General features: G+C 38.4%; 1 protein-coding gene across 3 annotated transcripts; it reads right to left on the bottom strand.

The window, feature by feature from the left end:
- Nucleotides 1-1,166: 1,166 nt before the first annotated feature.
- Nucleotides 1,167-22,005, bottom strand: LOC143889414 (regulator of nonsense transcripts UPF3-like). Of its 3 annotated transcripts, none has more exons than XM_077393606.1 (13): nucleotides 21,553-22,005; nucleotides 19,743-19,894; nucleotides 19,395-19,490; nucleotides 19,172-19,270; nucleotides 18,954-19,033; nucleotides 18,409-18,522; nucleotides 7,872-8,013; nucleotides 4,312-4,412; nucleotides 3,823-4,217; nucleotides 3,677-3,735; nucleotides 3,466-3,593; nucleotides 3,320-3,372; nucleotides 1,167-1,975 (listed from the first exon to the last, which is right to left on the bottom strand). In XM_077393606.1, exons 1-12 carry the CDS (start codon nucleotides 21,690-21,692, stop codon nucleotides 3,334-3,336), a joined length of 1,545 nt encoding a protein of 514 aa, XP_077249721.1. In that variant the 5' UTR covers nucleotides 21,693-22,005; the 3' UTR covers nucleotides 1,167-1,975; nucleotides 3,320-3,333. The 3 variants fall into 3 exon arrangements, with proteins under 3 accessions (XP_077249721.1, XP_077249722.1, XP_077249723.1); XM_077393607.1 differs by having other exon boundaries at nucleotides 19,175-19,270; XM_077393608.1 differs by having other exon boundaries at nucleotides 19,743-19,849; nucleotides 21,553-22,004.
- Nucleotides 22,006-22,306: the final 301 nt, after the last annotated feature.

Here is a 22,306-nt window from a genome sequence, read left to right as displayed (position 1 = left end):
ATGGACATGATCTGTACTGTTGATATAGCCAGAAAACACTCTGGCACATTGCCATTGGGCCCACTTTGATCGATTGATCCCAGCCACTTGATCTTACGGGCAATGTTGATTGTTAGAATTCAATCCTAAGTCCTAACTAGTAGGACCCATATAGCACAGATATGTGGACAAAATATATAACAAACTGTTATTCGGATTGGAATCCTTATGTGGTTGAATTATATCCATTTGGGTCCCCCCCTAATTTGGAAGAAATTTAGTCCTCGTTCTGCCTTGTTCTTTTTGGATTTTGAGAATTGATTTTTAAGTCCAAAACTGATCATTGGGGTTAACAATAAACCCAAATTTCAATCCAATCATCAGTTTTGGATTAAAAATCAATTCTCAAAATTCACTATGTAGAAACATTCAGTTTGTTTTGAATCACCTGGGATTGCTTTATAGCTCACTGTACGGGTGGCTATGGCTTGATAATCTTGAACATCAATGAAGAAACCTTAGGCCCTGTCGGTTTTGGATTTTGAGAATCTATTTTGAGCCCAAAACTGATTTCTGGACTCAAAATTGTAATAATCAGTTTCGGACTCAAAATCGATTGTCAAAATCCAAAACATATCACGTGGAATCAAAACATGCAACCAAGCATCATTAGTAGATGACGTGGCACCCCAAAACCAACCAAAACACTTGGTAAACCCCTTGAAATTGTGCAACCAAACATACCCCAAGGCTCTGTTCACTTGTTTTCTAGCTGCAGGAAAAGAATCTGACGTGGAAAACTGGAAAAGAAAGGAAAAGAAACTGTGAGAAAATTCATTTTTCTCGTTGTTCACTTGACCGAGAAAGGAAAAGAAAGTATGCAGGCAAAGTGGTTTTCTCAGGAAAATGATTTTCTCATCCTTTTGGTAAGAAAATTTAGAGAAAAAGTGCACGAAAGTGGGTTTTTCACGTCATTATTTATATTTTCCACGTGTGTAAATCCGCTTTCCCGAGAAAACGAGTGAAGGGCGGAAAATGTCCAATCATGTCCGATCACGAGAAAATTTGGCTTACTTTCTTCTCCTTTCCTTTCTCGAGAAGGCGAGTGAACAGAGCCCAAAGGATCAAAATTAGATAGCACTTACATTAGCACATGCACCATTAATAGAATACCCAAGTGAAAGATGAGACACCAAATCACCCACATATATCAGATTCTGCTGAGAAAAATATACAGCAATACTTGAAAACAAACTATATAACACCAAAACAATACCTCATTTCAGCCACACCAGAAAACCCAAACCCAATTAACTTTCTCTCATCCCATTCTTTCACTTTCCCCGTCAGCCAGCCGATCTGTTCCGCCAACTTGGCATCCATGGCAAATTGATGTTCCAATTCTCAACTATCTGTCCAGTTGAAGCAACTATTATTTACCTGGATCAACAAGTTTGCAGCTATCATATACGGCTTCTTGCCCAGAGATCTAAATAGACTGGGTGAAAAGCAACAGACTGTTTTATACTATATTTACAGTTCAATCAAGACCAAATTGACCTAAACCAGAATGCCTCAACCCATTTCAGTCATCAGCAAGATTCAAACTCACTGCAATTTCATGTTACCCCATAACCCATTTGCCGAAAGCCGTAGGAGGAATGTGTTGGTTCACAGATGTAATGCTATCGTCGTAGGGAATGGATCCTTTGACCTTCGTGTAGGCAAAACCTCAAAACCTTCTCTCAGATCAATTTATCTTCTTGGAGAACTTTAACCACAGATATGTCTGATCACTCGCTAGCAACAATAGATTGTGTACTGCCGCAACTCAATTCAGTGGCTCCGTGCTTTGAAGACAGAAATAAGCAAAAGCGCATACCTTAACAAGGTAAAGCCAGTAGGAGGCTTTACTGTTTTTGACTCAGTAATGAATCCAAATTTGGTAAGAGATGAAGCCAACCACGCAAATGAAGTTGCCAGTGCTTGACAAAGGCTGTAGCAGAAAATTTGGTCAAGGTGGTCAGTATTGATAGTGGAAAGACTGTTCCCTTTTACAATGGTAGATAGGACATAAAAAAACAACTTAAAACGTGTAAAAAAAATTAATTACCAAAAAACAACACCACAATGTGTAAATACAGAAGAAAATAACAAGCAGTTGTGCAGTCTCTAGATTGAAGAAATTATTGTCTAAATTACATACACAAAAATGAATAGAGAGAGAGAGAGAGAGTAAAAGACAATGAGGACAATGCTTGCATATAGCAGCTCTATAGGCATAGTTAACGTGGCTACTACTTGTCAGTGCAGAATAAAGGATCTTTTCACCACCTACAATACTATAATGTTTCTCTCGCTTAAGGAACAACCCCTTCAATCTCATCTGCATGCCTTCTACTCTTCTAGCCTAGTTAATAATATAGAGTGAACTATTTTTTTCATGTGAGACCTTTTTTGCATTTGTGCGACAAAGTGGAATTGTACGGTTTGGATGCTAGTTGTAGCAGTGGAAAACACAAACAGACAATATTGAAAAACATTGCATAACTGAATTATTCATTTATTTATACACCCATAGGTAAACAACTAGAGATGAAAAGCAGGTGGTGGAGCCTAAAGATGCTAAATATGCACCCATGGGGTAACAAAATTCCAGGGTTGTAAAAGAAAACGATAACTTCAAAGCAAAAGTAAATGATTAGAATTATCATTCCAAAATGAATCCATTTCAAATATTTTGATATAGAATTCCTTTGGCCCATCAAAGATACATAAGTCTGCAAAGATCAGGAAAACCTCATCCCAAAGAGCTCTACTACATTGTCTAATATTTCCAGATTTGCTTTCTTTCAATAGGAGATAGCCCAAGGACAGTAAACAAGGCATTTTGTTCATTGACAAGTATATTGACATTTGAGCACCAAGAACCATTTATTTTAGAAACTCTAAGCAAAACAATTTCTTGGCATGATCCTCTCCTGACTGAAATCATCCTAATTCCCAACCAAATACACACATGATCCCAACTCCTTAAATCCGGCTCAGGACATCCTCCTAACCAGTACAAACATGATCCCTATCAGGATAATAAGGGTCAGAAACTAATCGGTTTGTCAAAAGCGAAGAATATCGGAAAAACTCTGTCACAACTCACAAGTCATCCCATATATATTACATTCAAATTGCAAAGCAAACAGCTGTCAGTTTTAAAGCATCATCCTGACTTTGTCAGACTTTCATTGTATTTTACCTTAAAAGTGCAAACGTAAAATTGGCAATGCTTTTTTTCAGAGATAAAATTTTAAGAATATGAACTTCAGAAAGGAAAAGAGCTTACCATTACAAGAAAAACTAAGTACCAGAACCTGACTTTTGAACCCATACTTGTTTCTGCAAATATAGGAGGGACATTACACGTGGAAGTATAATCAAATGGCATAGTACATATGTATTTTGACAAGAAGTTATAGATTACTAACTCACCTCATGGGAACCATAGCCAGTAACACCTCCTCTCTTGGAAGACTTCCCTTCTGATATATTAAGGGAGCCATCAACTTCCTTCAATCCATGTAGTACGAGTCCACGACGGCCAACATGTTTATGGGAACCTAAATAAAAAGTCAAACACATATGAAACTTCATACAGATAAGAAATATAAAAACCAACTTAGGCCTTAGTGGAAACACTAACCATTCTCTACCAAGGAAAGAGCACTGCGTCCATTTCCAAGGATTTTAATTTCTGCACCCCTGCTTACACTAAGGATGTTAACTTTCATTTCTCCATGATTTAATGGAAGATCATAAGCTGACAGAGAATTAGTACTACGCACTAACCAAGAATTGTGAATTCCCATATCCATTTTTCTAGATTTCATTAAGGATGAACTGTTATTACTATCAATATCCTCCACATCACCACGCAAATCATTCCCAACTCCATTATTGTAAAGAGCCCTCTTGGTATCACAATCAGGGATACATGAAGCCAGGGAAATACTAGTAATGTGATCCTTCAAAACAGAATGCATACTGCTTGGCCGAGGTGGGCGCTTGTCCTTTTCTATATTTAAAGTCGGCATTTGCTGCTCAGACTGCACCACGGCCGCAGGTGATTGATTCTGACGTGGCTCCTTGTTTAAAAGTATGCTTCTGATCACCCTTCCACTAGCTTCACATCGCTGATTTTGTTTTAAAGTAGTCGAATCTGGCGAGTTTCTCACTGGCAATGTCTGTATAATGCATCAAAGCTTTAGTCATCACTAGAAACTAAAAACAACAACCCATTGTTGAAAAATAACAAGAACAAAGTCATAAATTGCTTACATGTGAAACTTCTCTTTTTTTCAGTTTTGGAAGCAGGAGCCTCTTCTTTCCAGTTTCAATAGCTCCAGATGCTCCAGAAGTAGTTCCATCAGTGACAGGGACTGAAAATACAGTAAATACATATAATACAAAAAATACTATGTCCTTAAAAACAGGAAAGAACTGGCTAGAATCAACAAATGCATAGAAAAAAGGCATATGCAACTACACTCGAGCATAAAAAAATAAGACACTAAGAAAAGTCCAGCGATTTACCAAGGAATGCACCATGTAAATAGTTTAAGGCGAGAATTGGTGCCAGTTACAAGCTTTAAACAAAATCGAAAAAGGCAAACCGAGTCAAAGGGAACTTGAATTGTGTTAGATGAAACGGTGTAATTCACTCTTGAGTTCTTGACTTTCCACATGTAAACCCACCCACCCACACCCAAGCGTGCGCGCCCACACACACAATACTATCTTTAAAAAAAAAAAAAACACACACACACACACACATAATACTTTATGAGAGGGAGAGTATTCAACTCTCTCACTTTTTCCTCATTTCTCTTTCTTGTCTTCTCCTTCTCTTCTTCCATGGAGATTGCAACACATTGAACATGGCATCAGAGCCTAGGGCTCTGATTCTGAAGTAGTGGAACAACATCATTCTCACCTTCTTTCTCTTTCCCTTTCCTGGTTCTACTCAGCCTGTGAATGGTGCGGGAACAGCCAAACTGCCCATGACTTCCCCAACCTATTCATATATGTTGCTAATCTCAGAGCTCTAGGGGGTGAGTATTTGGATGGTTAAGGCCGTAAAAAAATTGTGAAGCTCACCACTTATCACGGTGCTTCCCTAAGGACATTTGAAGAGTTCATTAATCTAACCCACAAGCTAAATGACCTCTATTTTCCTAGCAAGGACTACTTGAACAAGTTGATTTTGACCCTAGAACAGGATGGGATTTTCTCTGTGAAGTCTTACTAATTATTAGCTAACTACCCTTCTTCCCCAAGCTTCCAGAACAATTTGGAAATCTATGGCACCTACAAGAGGACTCATTTTCCTTTGGTGTGTGACACACGGCAACATTCTCACTGATAACCAGCTAGCTAAACGGAACATTTGTGATCATCTTGGTTGTTGCTTCTAGGACAGTCCCATAGGATCTCCTAACAACAATTTCATTCATTGGCGGTGCATAACAAGTTGGGGCAATTTCTTGTGTTTGTTTAGAGTCTTCTGGATGCTCTGAACTACATAAGAACTATGTGGTCCTGGTGAAACAAGCTCATATGTAACAATAGACTTTCTTGTTTGTGGAAGATTCTACTCCCTCTTACCATTTGGATTGTCTGGAAAGAACGAAACAACCACATATTTCATGGCAAAGGGAATAGCTTGTGTTAACTTACCAACTTCTCCAAAAACTTAAGCTGTTGCAGAAAGTCGTCATTTATCTTTTATACTTTAACACTCCCCCGCACGTGTGGCCCACTTGGCAAACAAGTGGCACATGTGGTCTCACTTTGGGCCGACCATCACATGTGGATTTTTGCTATCTGGGAGGTTTGAACTCGAGCCCTTTGGCTCTGATACCATGTTAACTTACCAACTTCTCCAAAAACTTAAGATGTTGGAGAAATGTGTTATTTATCTTTTATACTTTAGGGATAATTACATTTACACCCCCTCTAGTTTCTGACACATCCACTTCAACCCCTATAGTTTAAAAAGTGACAAAGACATCCCCTCTAGTTTCGTTTTGTTTAAGGTTTGCCCCCTCAGCTGAAGGTTCGTCCATAGATTGAAGGGTTAGGATGATCCGATGGAGCTGATTTTTCGGGCATACCCTATCTATGTCAGGACCCATCAAATGAACGCTTTGGATCATCCAAATAATGTGGGCCCATACCCAAATCCAAACACTACCAAACGCTTTGGATTCGGGTATGGGCCCACATTATTTGGATGATCCAAAGCGTTCATTTGATGGGTCCTGACATAGATAGGGTGTGCCCAAAAAATCAGCTGCATCGGATCATCCTAACCCTTCAATCTATGGACGAACCTTCAGCTGAGGGGGCAAACCTTAAACAAAACGAAACTAGAGGGGATGTCTTTGTCACTTTTTAAACTATAGGGGTTGAAGTGGATGTGTCAGAAACTAGAGGGGGTGTAAATGTAATTATCCCTATACTTTAATAGCATGGATGAAGTAATCAGTTGGATCATTGGTTGAGGTTTCTGAGAGGGCTTCTTTCTCTTTTTCTTTTTTGAATGGTTTTCTGAGAGGGCCTCTAAATGCCGATTTTTGCTAACATTTCTTTGCAAGATATTATCAATGGATGGATTGCTATTAATAATGACTATTCCTCCCTTTACACCCTCTGGATCAATGGCACTCCCTTTTTATTGGGTGGATTAAGCATATAACTCTAATGGCAGCAGTAAGCACCCTCATAGGGATGGTGTGGATATCTATTCAAATGAACACGCGGGGGGTGGGGTGAGGGAGGAAACCTTACACTTCATTATTTTTATTAAGTTGTAGAGGGTGAGCCTTGGAGCAACGGTAAGGTTGCTCCATTGTGACCTTGTGGTCATGGGTTTGAGTCAGGGAAACAGCCTCTCTGCAAAGCAGGGGTAAGGATGCATACATCTAGCCCTCCCCAGACCCCGCAATGGCAGGAGCCTCGTGCGCTGGGCCGCCCTTTTTTGTATAGGGTAGTTTAGTAGAGGGCGAGCCTTGGCGCAACGGTAAGGTTGCTCCATTGTGACCTGGTGGTCATGGGTTCGAGTCACAGAAACAGAAACAGCCTCTCTGCAAAGCAGGGGTAAGGCTGCGTACATCTAGCCCTCCCCAGACCCCGCAATTGCGAGAGCCTTGTGCACTGGGCCACCCTTAGGGTAGTTCTATCATTTCTGCATAACTTCGGTAAACTAACAAAAGAACTGCTTTTAATTATGGAATTAATTCACAAACTATTGAAAAAATTGTAAAAATAAAAATAAAAAAGGAAGCAAATTTTGTAAATAACCCACAAATAATTTCAAAAAAATTCCAAAAATCAACAAAGTAGTCTCGGAAGTTTCATTTTTGTGATGAACTTTTCAACTGTGGTGACAATAACTAGCAACCAAAAATACCATTGGCATTTCTTAACTTCTGCTACTACTTTGTAGATCTTCCCTTGCCGGGAAATTTCTGAGACCTACAATCCCCACCCACCGCTTCTACAACTCCAATTATGCATGAAAGAACTACCATCAGCACTCCACAGTATTTAAGTATCTCTCTAAACAAACAAAAGAACCATCAGTTAAAAGGCTTATATGGCAGGTAAATATCGTTACAAGGAAGGTCATGTGAACAAAACATTTCATGAAAATATGCAGACAACCATAAATTAAAGACAAGATCTCCAGGGCAATAAGTGGGATGTGAGCAAGTTAATCACTAGAGATGTGTATGAAAGATATTTGTATCAAATATCTAGAAGTCCACCATACTGAGCAACTAAAGGAATTAGCAAAATCACCAGTGAACAATATAAGATTTAGTTGCCCACCATACCAGTATCATCTTCTAATATTTCCACTCCGGTTCCAACAGCTACTAGAATAGACTTATCTGAAAGATGTTCTTGTCTTGGCAATAAAAGATAGGTAGATTTCTCCTTGCCACTTGACCTCTTTGTACTGTCCCTTAAAACATACTGCGGATCAAACAAGAAAATGGGTATAACTATAAACCAACTAACACCATCAACATATCTTGCTGAGCATAAACATGTATAGCAAAACAACACAAGGAATCATGGCAACAGGAATGACCATTGCCGAATGTCATCTAGCTCACAAAGTACCGTAAACTCTACCAAAATAATGGAGAAGCAAACTAGTAAAAACTGAAAAATGGATCAAATAAGACAAAGCAAAAAATGAAGAATTTCTCAACAGTTCAGCTTTAATGTTCTTTCCAATAGGTTCCAAATTGAATGGCACCAAGAGGAACTCGTCCAGAAACAATAGCATAAATCAGAAAACAAGCAAACTAGTAAAAACTGAAAAAAAGGATCAAATAAGACAAAGCAAAAAATGAAGAATTTCTCAACAGTTCAGCTTTAATGTTCTTTCCTATAGGTTCCAAATTGAAAGGCACCAAGATGAACTCGTCCAGAAACAATAGCATAAATCAGAAAACAAGTTAAACCACCATTAGAGAGAGAGAGAGAGAGTATGGATCCAATGATGCTACAGGAAAACCCTATTGGGTTAACCAAAAAGAGAGGCTCTTGGTTAATTGTGCTATATTACAACATAATGTGTTATGCTTAAAAAAAAGTAGAGAATGTGCAACCAAATAAAGGGCTATCACTTGACTAAAGTTTTTAAATGGAATAGCTACTTATGGACAATGTTTTTAAAAAGCATGAGCATGAGAGGCATGAGCCTAGAGGCAAGCCATAGATTACATGCGTTCAGGCATACACTCAAAGGTGTGATGCTATTGAAGTGTACACATTGTCATCTAAGATATGATCTGTAGATATGGACATGAGAACTCATCAATAGGACTTAATTCTGCCCCAAGCAGAGTTTGCTTACAATAGTCCCATTACCTATTTCCTAGGCTATAAATTTAGGTTTCGGTTTTGGTCATCAACGAAACGGAAACATTTCGGTTTCAATGTGAAATTTTGGCTGAAATCTTTTAAAATCACGAAAATGTTTCGGTACGAAATCATGGCCGAAATTCAGTCTTCACTTTTAGTTTTTCTTTCCTTTTTTGTATCGTTTTTTGGGAAATATCTTAAAAGAATCTCATTGTTCTCTTCTCTGCCAGTGGATTTGCTTTCTATCAGGGTTTCTGTTGAAATGTAGACATTTTGATAGAAACTTCGCTTTTTTAACAGAAAATTGGCATTTCTCGCATATTTCGACCGAAATTTCGGATATTTCGGGCAAAATCCCAAGATTTCAGGCGAGTTCTGGTATTTTTCACAATCCAAGTGAATTTCAGTTTCATCTGCTACCAAAACTGAAATATTTTGATCTGCTTAGCTGATGGGAGCCCATGGCGGCAAATCCAATGTTGAATCCCCTTGTCAGTAGAAGTAAGGACTTTTGTAGGCTGCGGAACGATACCAAATTTCAGACCAAAACTCCATTTTTAAAACTCATAGTTTGGGACCCGGTCAATGAAGTAGTCACACCTATTTGCAAGGACTTGTGAAACGACCAGTTACCCCAAAAGCTTAAGCTGATGGAGATGGCTTTATTTAATCAATTATACTTTAACACTCCCCCTCACGTGTGGACCCTCTTACTTTGGGTTGGCCTACATGTGGCACATGTGGCCCCACTTTTGGGTTGCCCATTGCATGTGGATTTTTTAACATCAAGGAGGTTTGAACTCGGGACCTTTTGCTCTGACACCATGCCAAATAACCAGTTACTCCAAAAGCTTAAGCTGATGGAGATGGCGTTATTTAATCTTTTATAATGTAACATAACTAAAACACTTTTGCAAAACACCCGGATCCTGAGCCCACCACAACCTCAGGCAGTGAGCTCACCACAAACCTGGAACCTGATCCCAATACAAACCCGAGCCCCGAGCTCATCTTGATTCTCTATTTCCTTTCTCTTTATTTTCGGTGTCATGGATTCATATCAAATTGGTATATCAGAGCCTGGGGTTCACATCACTGTCTAAGCACGAGATGTCATGGATTCATATCAATTTGGTATCAGAGCCTAGGGTTCACATCACTGGCTAAGCACGAGTTCTGGCAATAAGGGTGTGGACCCCAATCCGAGATACGATCAGGAAACGAGTCCCTACATCCTCTGGATCATCCAAGTGAAAAGGAGAGCTCTGCCAAGGAACTCTCGAAACGGTGCCACCCTCATAGCATAGCACGAGTGGCGATAAATGAGATACCTCTTGATCCAAGGATAAATCCCTAAACCAAGAGGTACCTAAAATAAACTCAGAGTCGCCATCCATGGATAGGCCATGGAACCCCAAAATCAAATCCTCTATGCAATGGATAACCATAAATATATATGGGCTCGTGCCTGATTACGAATGGAGAAGGTCCGAAGAGCACCCCCAATTCGTCCGAGTGCAAGCACTTGGTCTCTTATGCCATTTTCATTAACTCCAAAGAATTTTGGGCAAAATCATGTGAAATGGGAACAAAATATCCCCGGGAAGACGTCTACCTAATCATGCATGACCAGGGGATAAAATAATAAGCACACACAAAAAATAAAATAAAAGATGTGTCACCTAATGACAACTAGGTTATGAGTAACATGCCTAACTGGTGTCTAAGTTCTGGTGAACAAACACATACATTCTACAGCTAAAGGTATAGGTCTGCACAAGAAAGTAAGAGAACACAACAAAATACAGAACAAAATAACACAACAAATGCTAAAACTCTAAACGATTTAGCCCGAGTCCTTGGATGGTCTGATGTTCATCCAAAGAAGCTTACGTATGCCCGCCTCCACGAGAATCAGAGCAACGTAGTTCTTCGCACCTATTCTAAGCTAGGATGCCTAAGACACATAGACCTCTATCCTAGACTCGATCTAAAAGACCAAACTAGTTATTAAAACTTCTTATGCGATTATTTATATTCCAGTGGATTGTGAATTTTAGGACACCCTATATGCTCTAACTAAATGCAAATTAGCCCTAAGCTAATGCAGGTGGTTCCTACAACCTATGTGTAACTAGGCTGTGTTTCCTAAGGAAAACAATGGGACCACTAACGCATCCTATTCTAGTCATCAATCGGCGATGTGGATCGCTGACTGACCGGAAGGAGGCGTTCCTATAACTCTAGGACAGACCCCTAACTCTAAAACAAGCACACAACAAACAAACAATCAAACAACCTATCAAGAAGAAACTCCTAACTCTAAAACTCTCTATCTAGGATAAACTCCTAACTCTAGAGGAAGATCTTTTGAAAACAAGGTTTTAAAGGTTTTTGAAAAAAAAAAGTTTAAAATACTATTTACAAAAGTTTGGCTGGACTTGGGATATGGATCCCAAGCTGCACTACGTATCTCGTGGAAGAGGATCAAGCCAACATAGTTCAAAACGAACTCTTCTAACTACCACTAAAAGCGAACACTTCAAATGATTTAAGGCTTTTAATATTTTCAAATGTTTTTGACTTTTAAGATATTTCAATGTTTTTAGATTTTAAAATGTTTCAAGTGTTTTTAGGATTTTAAATTTCTGATTTCACCCTTTTGGTCAAAGACCTAAGGGAACACACAAAGCAACGCCCTAGGCCAAACCCTAAGGCCAACAGGGGAAACCCCTAAACCAGGCAAGCTAGCTATCAAAGGTAAGGAGATGATCTAAGATCATAAACAAGCAAAGCTTTAATAAGACTGTGCTAGTCTCTAATACAGAAGAGTAATGACAACATTATGAAGAAAATTCTAACTAACAACTAAAGAAAGGGAGTAAATGAGTCAGAGACTCTAATATCGCTACTAATGTAATGAGGAATGAGTCAAAGACTCTCTAATAATACCACGAAAAGATGAATGAGTCAAAGACTCTTCTAATACCGCTAAATAAAACAACTGAGTCAAAGACTCCCTAATAAGGACAAATGAGTCAAAGACTCTCTAATAATACTGTTAAAGAAGACAACTGAGTCAAAGACTCCCCAATAAGGACAAATGAGTCAAAGTCTCTCTAATAATACTGCTAAGCAAGACAACTGAGTCAAAGACTCCCTAATAAGGACAAATGAGTCAAAGACTCCCTAATAATGACAACTGAGTCAAAGACTCCCTAATAAGGACAAATGAGTCAAAGACTCTCTAATAATCACCTAAAGACAACTGAGTCAAAGATTCTCTAATAACCATCTAAAGGATAAATGAGTCAAAGACTCTTTAATAATATCCAAAAAGGACAAATGAGTCAAAGACTCTCTAAAAATACTCCCAAAAGGACAAACGAGTCAAAGGCTCTCTAAATGAGACAAGGCCTGTCTCCAAATAGGGGCTCCAGATAACTCTCTCATTGCCCTATTTGGAGACAAGGCCTGTCTCCAAATAGGGTTCTAACAAATGATTAAAAACATCTAAATGGCTGAGCAAGCCTACTAAACAAAAGAGGGTAGTGCTACTAGGACTTAAGCAAGTCCCTCTAAAAAAAAAATGGGCTTGGGCTAACCCCTTCATCGCCCTCCTCTACTAAATTTGGATACCTAAATTCTATTTCCATTCAATTCTACTATGATTGCTAAGAAATTCTTCTTAAAAAAAAGAAAGAAAGGAGCACAATTAAACTTCAAGCTCCTGAATTTCAATGCTTACGCAAATGTAAAGGGCAACACACACAAATGTAAAGGGCAACACACACAAATGTAAAGGGCAACACACACAAATGTAAAGGGCAGCACAATTATACAACGAATGATCTAAAGGAAGGATATATCTATTCTTCTGGCCTTTTATTCACTTAGTCATTCTAAGAAAATTAACAGAACGTGCAGAGGGAAAATATAACTATAGCATCACTCCCTTATACAAAGGCCATATACAGATCTTAGCTTAATAAGAACATAGAATTCCTCAATAAACTAATGACACTAATGCATGTGAAGTTCTAATTTATCAAAATTCCACTTATAAGGCAAACAACTAAACTCTTTTTTTTTTTTTTTGGTTTAATCATGTAAATAGAAAGCAATCATGAGACGTTACACCAATAATATAATCAAGTTGAGGATATGAAACAAAAATCTACTACACTATTCACCCAATGATATTATGCTCAACATATAAAGAAAACTAGTTCAAATACAGTACTAAATTCACTTATTTAAACTATGCATGCACAACATCTGATTCATGTCCATACCTTTTCCTAATATAAAATTATAGGAGAGTATATTCAGATGAGAGCCCCTAATCACATGAACAGGATGGTAGCAAAAGCTAGAAATAAAATCTATTCGTGAATTCATGTCATCTGTTTCAACAATACCATCATGCACACAATCACTGATCTCTAAGCAAGAATGGTAAAGGACAACTGCCATTTGCTCTAAAAGATTATGCCTTGATCCCTCTGTTAAAATTGGTTTCAGCTTTTTATGTGATTAGCCATGTTATCTCTTCTCCCTAAAATGAACACAAGGTGATTTAAAACAGGTTTAGCACAATAAGAAAATAACCCACTGGTTCTGATTTCAGGTTTTGGCTCCTGGTTTCAGGTCTTTGCCTAGTGTAGTACATGCCTACTGTTTAAACTCTGTACTTTTACCACAAGTAAATAGATGTTCCGAAAGATGCAAGTAAATTGAACACGCACAGACGCTCGATCGGTTGGGACCACTCATCCTAGCCTCACACATCCTTTTAAAATATCACAGAATAAAACTACTCACAGACATATTTGAAATAATATGGACTATTGAGTTGAGATGAACACAATGAGAGTATTGACGAGTGAATATAAACAATGGGATTTTATAAGGGCAAAATCAGAACTGGATATTCAGGCATGCTTACCCATTTTCTAAACTTTGACAAGAATTGAATGAGAAACCAGACAATAAGCTATTGACATTCTCAGACCATATAAAGAATTACAAGGATGATTTGAAAAAAAGAAAAAAAAAATAACACCATCAATAAACTAAGGTAGGACAGATGTTTGTCCTCTACAGCTAGCTTAGAGAAAATGACCCTACAAAATATATATCTTGACAATCATACAACCCTTATTATTAACAACCATCAAAGGTCATAAGAAAACTAAGAAGTCAATTCGAATGAGAAGAAGAAATTGGTTTTTAACAGTTGTTCACATTCATCACTCTTCTTTTTTTTCTAAAAAAAAAAATCTTGATTAAAACGAACATAAACAAAGTATAATATTTATCATAAAAGAATAACATTGAACCAGCATAATACCACAAGGGATTGTCGCCTGATTCCAATTAGAGGTCCTACTTCTCCACAACATTATTATCAAGTTATTAGAATGCAAATGATCCAATCATATCATACATTAGATTAGCCCAATGAAAATCACAGCCAACCCATCTCCACTTTCCATACCCTGAAACTTTATCATCAACTAATCAGCACTAAGCTATCTATAAGTGTTAAACAAGAAAGCAGCAGACATGAGCACATGCTATACCACCTTGAAGGCCAGATAGTATCACACAGCAAGAGATGAGTGACTTTGATATCTTAATATAAGCTTTGTTATTATTATTATTTTTAAATGAAAACATTTCATGTGAGTCCCACTGAAATCTTCATCATGCTATATGGGATAGGATAAACAGATCTAGGGCTGGCAATTTCACCCCGGAAAGCGGGGATCCGCCCCGCCCCGCTTGGGGAGGGGATTCCCCGATTTGAGTGGGGAAGGGGAAGGGGATTTAAAAAATTCCCCGGTGCGGGGAAGGGGAGGAGAAGGGGATGGAGTTGGCCCCGCCCCGTATTAATGCCATTTTTTTCTTGTATTTTGTAAGTGTTTTTTTTTTTGGAAAACTACTAGAAACCCCTTGGATCAAAACATATCTACAAGATTCTCCCAAAATTTTCATAATTTCCATTAGTACAGTTTTGTCCCTGAAATAGCTTTTTATGTTTTCTTTTACCCATAATCCATTGGGCATTGTCCCTCATTATATTAGTATATTACGCTTAGAAATCCCTAAAATCTCTCCATCGAACCATCACTGTAAGGCAACATTAAATTCTTTGAAAATCTCCCTCCCCCAAATAAAGGCAACATCTCTCTGATGAGTGATGAGATTTTATATGGTGTGCGCTCGTATAGTCCATTATTTTTCAAAAAGTAATGTATGGGCTACGCCATTGGATGATCCAAACCGTCCATTTGATAGGCTACAATTTAAAAGTACTTTACAGGCCACACCATAGATCATCCAAACCGTCCATTTGATGGGCCACAACATAAATAGATTGCGGCCCAAAAATCATTTCCATAGGATGATTGCAACCCTCCGATCTATAGAAGGTATCATAATATGCAATTCCTCTATAGATTAGAGGGTTGGGATTATCCTATGGAAATGATTTTTGGGCCACAACCTATTTACGTTGCGGCCCATCAAATGGACAGTTTGGATCATCCTACAATGTGCCCATCAAGTGGAAGGTTTGGATCATCCTATGCCTGTGGTAGTATGGTGTGCCCATCAAATGGACGGTTTGGATCTTCCTATGGTGTGGCACGTACGATACTTTTTGGCAAGTGGGATTGAGAATTAGGGATCTGCTAGGGACTATTGATCAATTAAATGAATCTGAGAGCAACCACCTTTGTCCCCAGGTTAATAAAATGAATAAGACAAAATCTTAGCCTATGTGTGGGTTGTGTGGCTACTCTCACATGCAATAGCCAAGCCGCAACATACCTGAAGTGATTGTCCCTAGCAAATCTTTAGTTTTAAACCTAACATTTAACAAAGTAAAGTGATTGTCCCCGAAGGATGCGGGGCGGGGAATGGGAGGGGATGGGGATTAAATATTCCCCGTGGGGAGGGGAGGGGGATTCCCCACCATCCCCGCAATGGGGAGGGGAAGGGGAGGGGGAAAATTCCCCGCAGAGGGGAAGGAGTAGGGGACCCCAACATCCGGCCCCGACCCGCCCCGTTGCCAGCCCTAAACAGATCCAATGTTTCTAATCAAAATCCGGGCACTATTGATCAGCACAAAAGCACCATGCCCAGATTTCATGTTAAGCTTAGTAACCTGTGTGCAGGAAACAAGAAACAAGTATACAATGCATCTTACGAGCCATAGGGATCAAGTATATATTACCTATATCCTGAAGCTAAAGACAATTGAACCAAACAGAAACCATCCCTGAATATTTGTGAAAACTTTTAATAACATATCACATGCAATAAATTTACACACAAATATATGTGTTCCTAATTGTCCCGAAATGATCATAACAAAACCAAATGATGATAAAAAAAAAAATGGGAATTCATGAAGCCTTTGGACTGTACTCCATGAAAATAATATCAAGGTATAGAAAACCTACACATCTGGCTCAAACAGATTTAAATACTTGAGAAATTTCCAAAATAAATCATGCTTTAAACACAGCTCGAAAGCTTCACAAGTCATATATTATCAAATTAATTCGAGAATCACAGAAAATGACCTGAAACTAATATATGAAATAGAGCATTTACAGGCTCATCCACAATCAAAAATTCTCCCCAAACACATTCTAAAAAAAAATATCTACCATTATGCTACTATAAAAAATTATAACTTATGTAAAGATAAAGAAAAAGAACAAATCATGTATGAACTTCATTCAAACAAGAAAAATCAAACAAAAATGAGTATATTAATTATTTTTTTAAACCATTCTAAGTAATACACACAAATCTTACCTGAGAATTTGCAAACAATGATGCTTATAGAGGTAAAATGGCAGATAATCTTCAGATCAGTGATCGGAGAAGATGACCTCTGCTTAAAAACCCTAACTCCATTTTTTTCTCTCTATAGCTCTCTCTCTCAGATCTGATTCCTTTCTTAGATCTATTTCACTCTCACACCAGATCTCTCCTTCTCATCTCCAGATCTATCTCTAGCTTTCTCTGATTCTCTCGATCTCTCTTCCTCTGTATTTTCTGCCGGAAATGATAGATGGAAGTGGTGGCAGAAATGGAAGATAGAAATAATGGTGGTATTTGGACGGATCTAGAAGTTAGAGATGATGGTGAATGGATCTGGTGGGGAAAAAGACCAGATCTAGGCTAAGATAGCAGAATTCCACCGGATTTAGGGTTGCAATGGCCGGATCTAAGGTTTTTGAGAATAGAAATAAGGTTTAAATGAGGGAGATGATGGCAGACCTTGAAGGAGAAGATCATGAACATGTTTCAATGAGGGAAACAGATAGGTCGGAGTCGGATCAGATCTCCGGCGAGGTCAATCGGAGAAAAAGAGAAAGGGAATTTGGGGATTTAGGGTTTGGTGGTGGGAAATGAGGGTAGAAGAAGATGTGGATTGAGGTAACGGGTGAAGAAATGAAAGGGAAGAAGAAGGTAGAGTCGGATTTTGAGACAACAGCTGGATTCCGGCAAGGAGCTTGCCGGAAGAGATGGTCGGACGGATCTCTCTCTCTCTCTCTCTTTCTCTCTCTTTCCCTCTGCTCTTCTCTTCAGCGAGAATGAGATCTTTTTCCTTTCTCGCTGAAATTTTTTTTTTATATACTTACCTGATGGCTGCCGATATTGGCACACCAAAATTGATAAGCGCGCCAAAATGTGATAGGCGCGCGAACTCAGCTTGGGTCTGGACGGGATTATGCACCCTCCTTTTAAAAGAAAAATTGATATATTTGCCTCTTTTTCCATGGACAGCCCCTTGGTGCAGATAATTCACCTCCCTTTCATGCTTTTAATCAACTGTGTATGGTATTTTATCCCCCTCAAATCTCACTTGGACAGCTCATTCAAATGTGATCCACTCCCTTTTTGAATAGATCACCTCTCTTTTCCACATAATATGCTATACACACTCTCAGCTTATTTCATTTATCATTTTTTATCAAATTTTCTTGAAATTTTTCACACCTAAAATGGGACCTTAAACTATGCTAGGACTAAATTCGGGACCCTAGAACACTAACCTGATAGGATTTCTAACACTATTAGGGGTACGATCAAAATAGGGTGTCTACAAAGGGTAATAAATTATCTAAGAATTGGAAAGAACCAAGTACACGGAAACAGATTAAAAAAGTAAAACCCTAATTTAATAATCATAAAGTACAAGCATTAATGACAAAATAAAGAATAAAAAAACCGTATCCTAAAGAAATTGAAGTGGGAGTTTCCCTTCAAGGACCGTACTGTTCCACCTAAACTTCAAACAAATTCCAAAATAACGAGAAGAAAAAAAAAGACAAAATGTAGAAATTCTGTGAAATTATATACTTCCAGTCATTTCACTTGGAACACAGACGGGAAATGATTTCGAGACACTAATCAGAGGTTCCAAACAAACATGAAAAAAGCCAAGTATCATGGGAAAAGTGTGCATACCATTGAAGTGGGTCCCCTTCGCTTCTCAGAACCTCGTTTGGCAGAAGATGAACTGGAATTCCCAGGTGAAGCTCCCCCCGCTCTTCTGCTAAGCTTGCCATTAGTTGATGACCTCTGTCATATAAGTCAATAAATGAAATAAGGTATCACGCTTATCAACTATAAAAGACATCATCATTTGAAGAAAAGGATGATGCACTCAGTTTACAATTCTTGTTTTCAGCTTATGAAGAATCATGAAGTGAAACAGATCCTAACATATTGATGCAATTTAAGAGGCCCTTTTTAGAGTGATTTTTTTTTTTAAATGTTTGAGTGAAATTTTTCCAAACATTTCTTATCAACGATCCAATACATTGCCCTGTCAGCATGCAACAAGCTGATTAAGTAGTAGCAATGCCAAGGGTCTGCAGAGTGCAGACAACAAAAGATAATATGCTCTCCAATGGGTAATATCCTCTCGAGGGTACACTAACATAGAATGCCTTCTTTAGACATCAAAAGCAATAATTACAGCAAGCAAAGTAATATAAATTTCCATCTACCTGAGACCCACTCTTAGCAGCGCGTTTCTGTCTAACAAAATCCATCAGTGGTGTAACTATGACTGTCTCCTTTGGTGCACCTGCAGAAGCAATGTCAAGCAACTTTGTCAAACAACCCTCTAAATGTTTTTCCTCTATTCAATAACATAAACCAATATATATATATTGAAATTGATGATTAGATAATATGTGTGTGTGTATTTCTATGAGAAACTAACCACCTCGCTCTGCTTCTCTTCGTTCTAGCTGTATCTCCGCACTAGGAAGAGTCTCCACAGGCTTTGCAAGAAAGTCGAGGAACTCCAAATATTCAGGATCTAATTATTCATCAAAGAACTGTTTGTGATTAAAGCAGAAAACAGCTGGCATATGAGTCAGTGTGCACACTAGAATTGCGTAATAATACCGATGTCCAAAATAACCAAATAAATAAATAGCTACCTTTAGATATCGTCCCTTCACGACCATCTTTTTTGGACCATGGATTTGGAACACGTTGTGATGGAGAATATTCTACGATAGTCTTATACTGGGTCCCTGAAAGAATGTGGTTCAAAACCCGAATGGGTCGAAGCGAATCCAACATTTCAAAATAAAAATAATTTAGCAAGAGAATATATTCACCAAGCAAATCTTCCCAAAAGACAGTAGAGTCCATTAGACCCACGGACTTCTAAGAAATCCCAATTCTATATGACAACTTGCACTCAATCTCAACTGAACCCAGACTAAAAAATCTCAAAATATAAAAGGTAGATAACAGTATCTTTACTCAAGTTAAAGTATTACCCTTCTCATTAACAAACACATGCCCATCAAAGTACTCGGCAAACTCGACAACATCTTCTGGCCTCTTGAAATCGATATAGGCATGAGAGTACAGCTGATTCTTCTGGCTGCAGAAACCATTTAAGGCACCATGTTCCTGTAAGTGCAATAACCTTAAATTGCACAAGATTTCAGTGTTTTTTTTTAATGTGAAAAACGCACAAAATTCAGTTTGCCTCTAAGCATATTGAAATGGATAAACATAAACTTAGGTTCTAATAAACAAAGTACTAAACTAGAACCGAGCACTTACCTCTCTATCTTTAATTTCTAAAATACTTGACAATTTAAAAATGGCAATAAATAAACTTAAAAAAAGAAAAGAAAAAGCAAGGGTGTGTAATTAGTAGAATAATGTCTAAATGTTTTCCAGTAAACTATTCTGAGCTTTTTAGAGTTCGAATTTCAACATAATAAAACAAAAGAAGCAAGAAGAATCTAAAGCCCTAATGTAGTTGAAACTGATCACTCCAGCGGCTAACAAAGATTTTAGCCGTGGTTCCGGGACATTATATGCCAACCAAAATAAGGCGGACTAAACAGAAAAAATAAATAAATCAATAAAAGGAATAGGGTCGTGGGCCGCTGTCAAAACAAACAAACACATAATTCTAGTATCCCCAAATCCCAACATATAAACGAACAAATGGAAGGCGAATAAAAGAGAATCAAACACAAAAGACAACTTCTAGATGAACGAAGAACGAGATAATGGAAAGGAGATGATACGTGACTAAATTGGTCATAACACAAATAAAAAAGAAAAAGATAGAAAAGAGAGGAAGAGAGGTTGATTCGAGGCAACCGGACCTCCTAACGGTTCAATTCAGGAGGAACCATGACTTTCCTAAACAAGGTTTCTGTCTTGGTTGTAAACTTATCTACCTTTTCATTATAATATAACCGGAACTCCTAGCGGTTCAATTTGAAAGGAACCATGACTGTCCTAAACAAGTTTTCTTTCTTGGTTTATAAACTTATCTACCTTTCCATTAAAGGGAATTTGCAACTAAAACAGAAACTTTGTTTGAGGAGAGTCATGGTTCCTCTTGAATTGACCCATTAGGAGGTCTGGTTGCCTCGAATCAACCTCTTTCCCCCTGTTTTTCTGTCTTCAGGAGAGTCATGGTTCCTCTCGAATTGACCCGTTAGGAGGTCTGGTTGCCTCGAATCAACCTCTTTCCCCCTTTTTCTGTCCTCGGGAGAGTCATGGTTCCTCTCGAATTGACCCGTTAGGAGTTATGGTTGCCTCGAATCAACCTCTCTCCCCCTCTTTTTCTGTAGTTTTCTTTGTTTATTTGTGTTATGACCAATTAGGCACGTAACATAATACACTCTTAGGCTTAGTGTTTGTCGCTCATATGTGCTAGCCTTGGTTCTCCCTCTCTCTCAGGTTCCGAGTCAGGGATGGTTTTGTGGCTATTATTGTATCATTTTTCTCTTTATTAAATAAACCAGTAGGGGTCCCCGCCAAACCGCAGCTTACCCATCAAAAAACAAAAAATAACACAATACAACTACTTAAACACAAACACAAACGTAGTTTCACATCATCAATCCATTTGCCCACTTATAAGACACAGCATCAACAACTAACACGCACTACCTTAAACAAATCATAACCACATTAAAACTACCCCATAAACCATAAACACCATAATAATAAGCACTACCCTAAACACATAAGCCATAAACACATAATAACTACATTACAACTACCCAATAAACACCATAACAATATGCACATATATAAGTAGAATGAAACCCTAACCTGTTCTTGGCTTGGCGGGAACAGACCCAATTATAGCGACCGGCAAAGCTGCCGTCGATTTGGCCGGTGAGCGCCGACTGCGAAATCGAGGGCGGCAGGTGCCGCAGAACTACTTTTGTGCGATTCAACGGATCTTTCATATGTGAAATTCTCTCCCCAAAAGGGAGAAATGCATGAACTACGAAAAGGGGGGAAAAGCCAAATCGAAAAAAATATATATATAACTGAAATTTAAGGGATTTGATGGTTCGATTTCTAATCGGACGCAGATTTGTCACAGAGATTACATCTTTGTTATTGATTTTGGGAATCGATTTTGCGGGGTTTTGGTGTAATTCGTGGTTTGATCGGTAGACATGGAGAGATGAACAGTCGATAACAGTGAGAGGAAAAACAAAACAAAATTGACGTATATAAACAAGGAGGAAGTTATATATTTGCCTCTGGTTCTTCCCCGAGCCACACCCTCCAGTGTATTAATGAAGAGATTTTGTAGGGCTGCAACTCGAGACGGGTTTTACCCGACCCGCATCGACCTGACCCGAAAATAACCTCGGTCGGGTTCAGGTTTCATGGGTTTTGGGTCGAACCGGGTTGAGCATTCAAAAGCCCACATGAATCTCGGGTCGAGCTGGGTTTGAAGGGGCCCGACCCGACCCGACCCAACCCGAGTTACATAAGTTATAGCATGTACATTTTTTTCTATTGTTAGTTACAAGTTAAAAGTAAAAACCCACACACCCACTGTTATTGT

The sequence above is a fragment of the Tasmannia lanceolata genome, unplaced genomic scaffold (assembly GCF_043159265.1).
Source record: "Tasmannia lanceolata isolate RefF3 unplaced genomic scaffold, GAP_Taslan_0.1 ptg000013l, whole genome shotgun sequence".
Classification (NCBI taxonomy): Eukaryota; Viridiplantae; Streptophyta; class Magnoliopsida; order Canellales; family Winteraceae; genus Tasmannia; species Tasmannia lanceolata.
The sequence above is the reverse complement of the archived record's forward strand: the minus strand, read 5'-3'. Positions and strand labels throughout refer to the sequence as shown.

Bases quoted from the DNA above. Each gene is read 5' to 3' on its own strand.
- LOC143889414 (XM_077393606.1), bottom strand. From the start codon at position 21,692: ATGAAAGATCCGTTGAATCGCACAAAAGTAGTTCTGCGGCACCTGCCG. The intron at 19,034-19,171 runs GTTAGTTTCTCA...TTGCTTCTGCAG, and splicing joins AAGAGAAGCAGAGCGAGGTG to GTGCACCAAAGGAGACAGTC. The intron at 8,014-18,408 runs GTATGCACACTT...TTTGATCCGCAG, and splicing joins GAAGGGGACCCACTTCAATG to TATGTTTTAAGGGACAGTAC.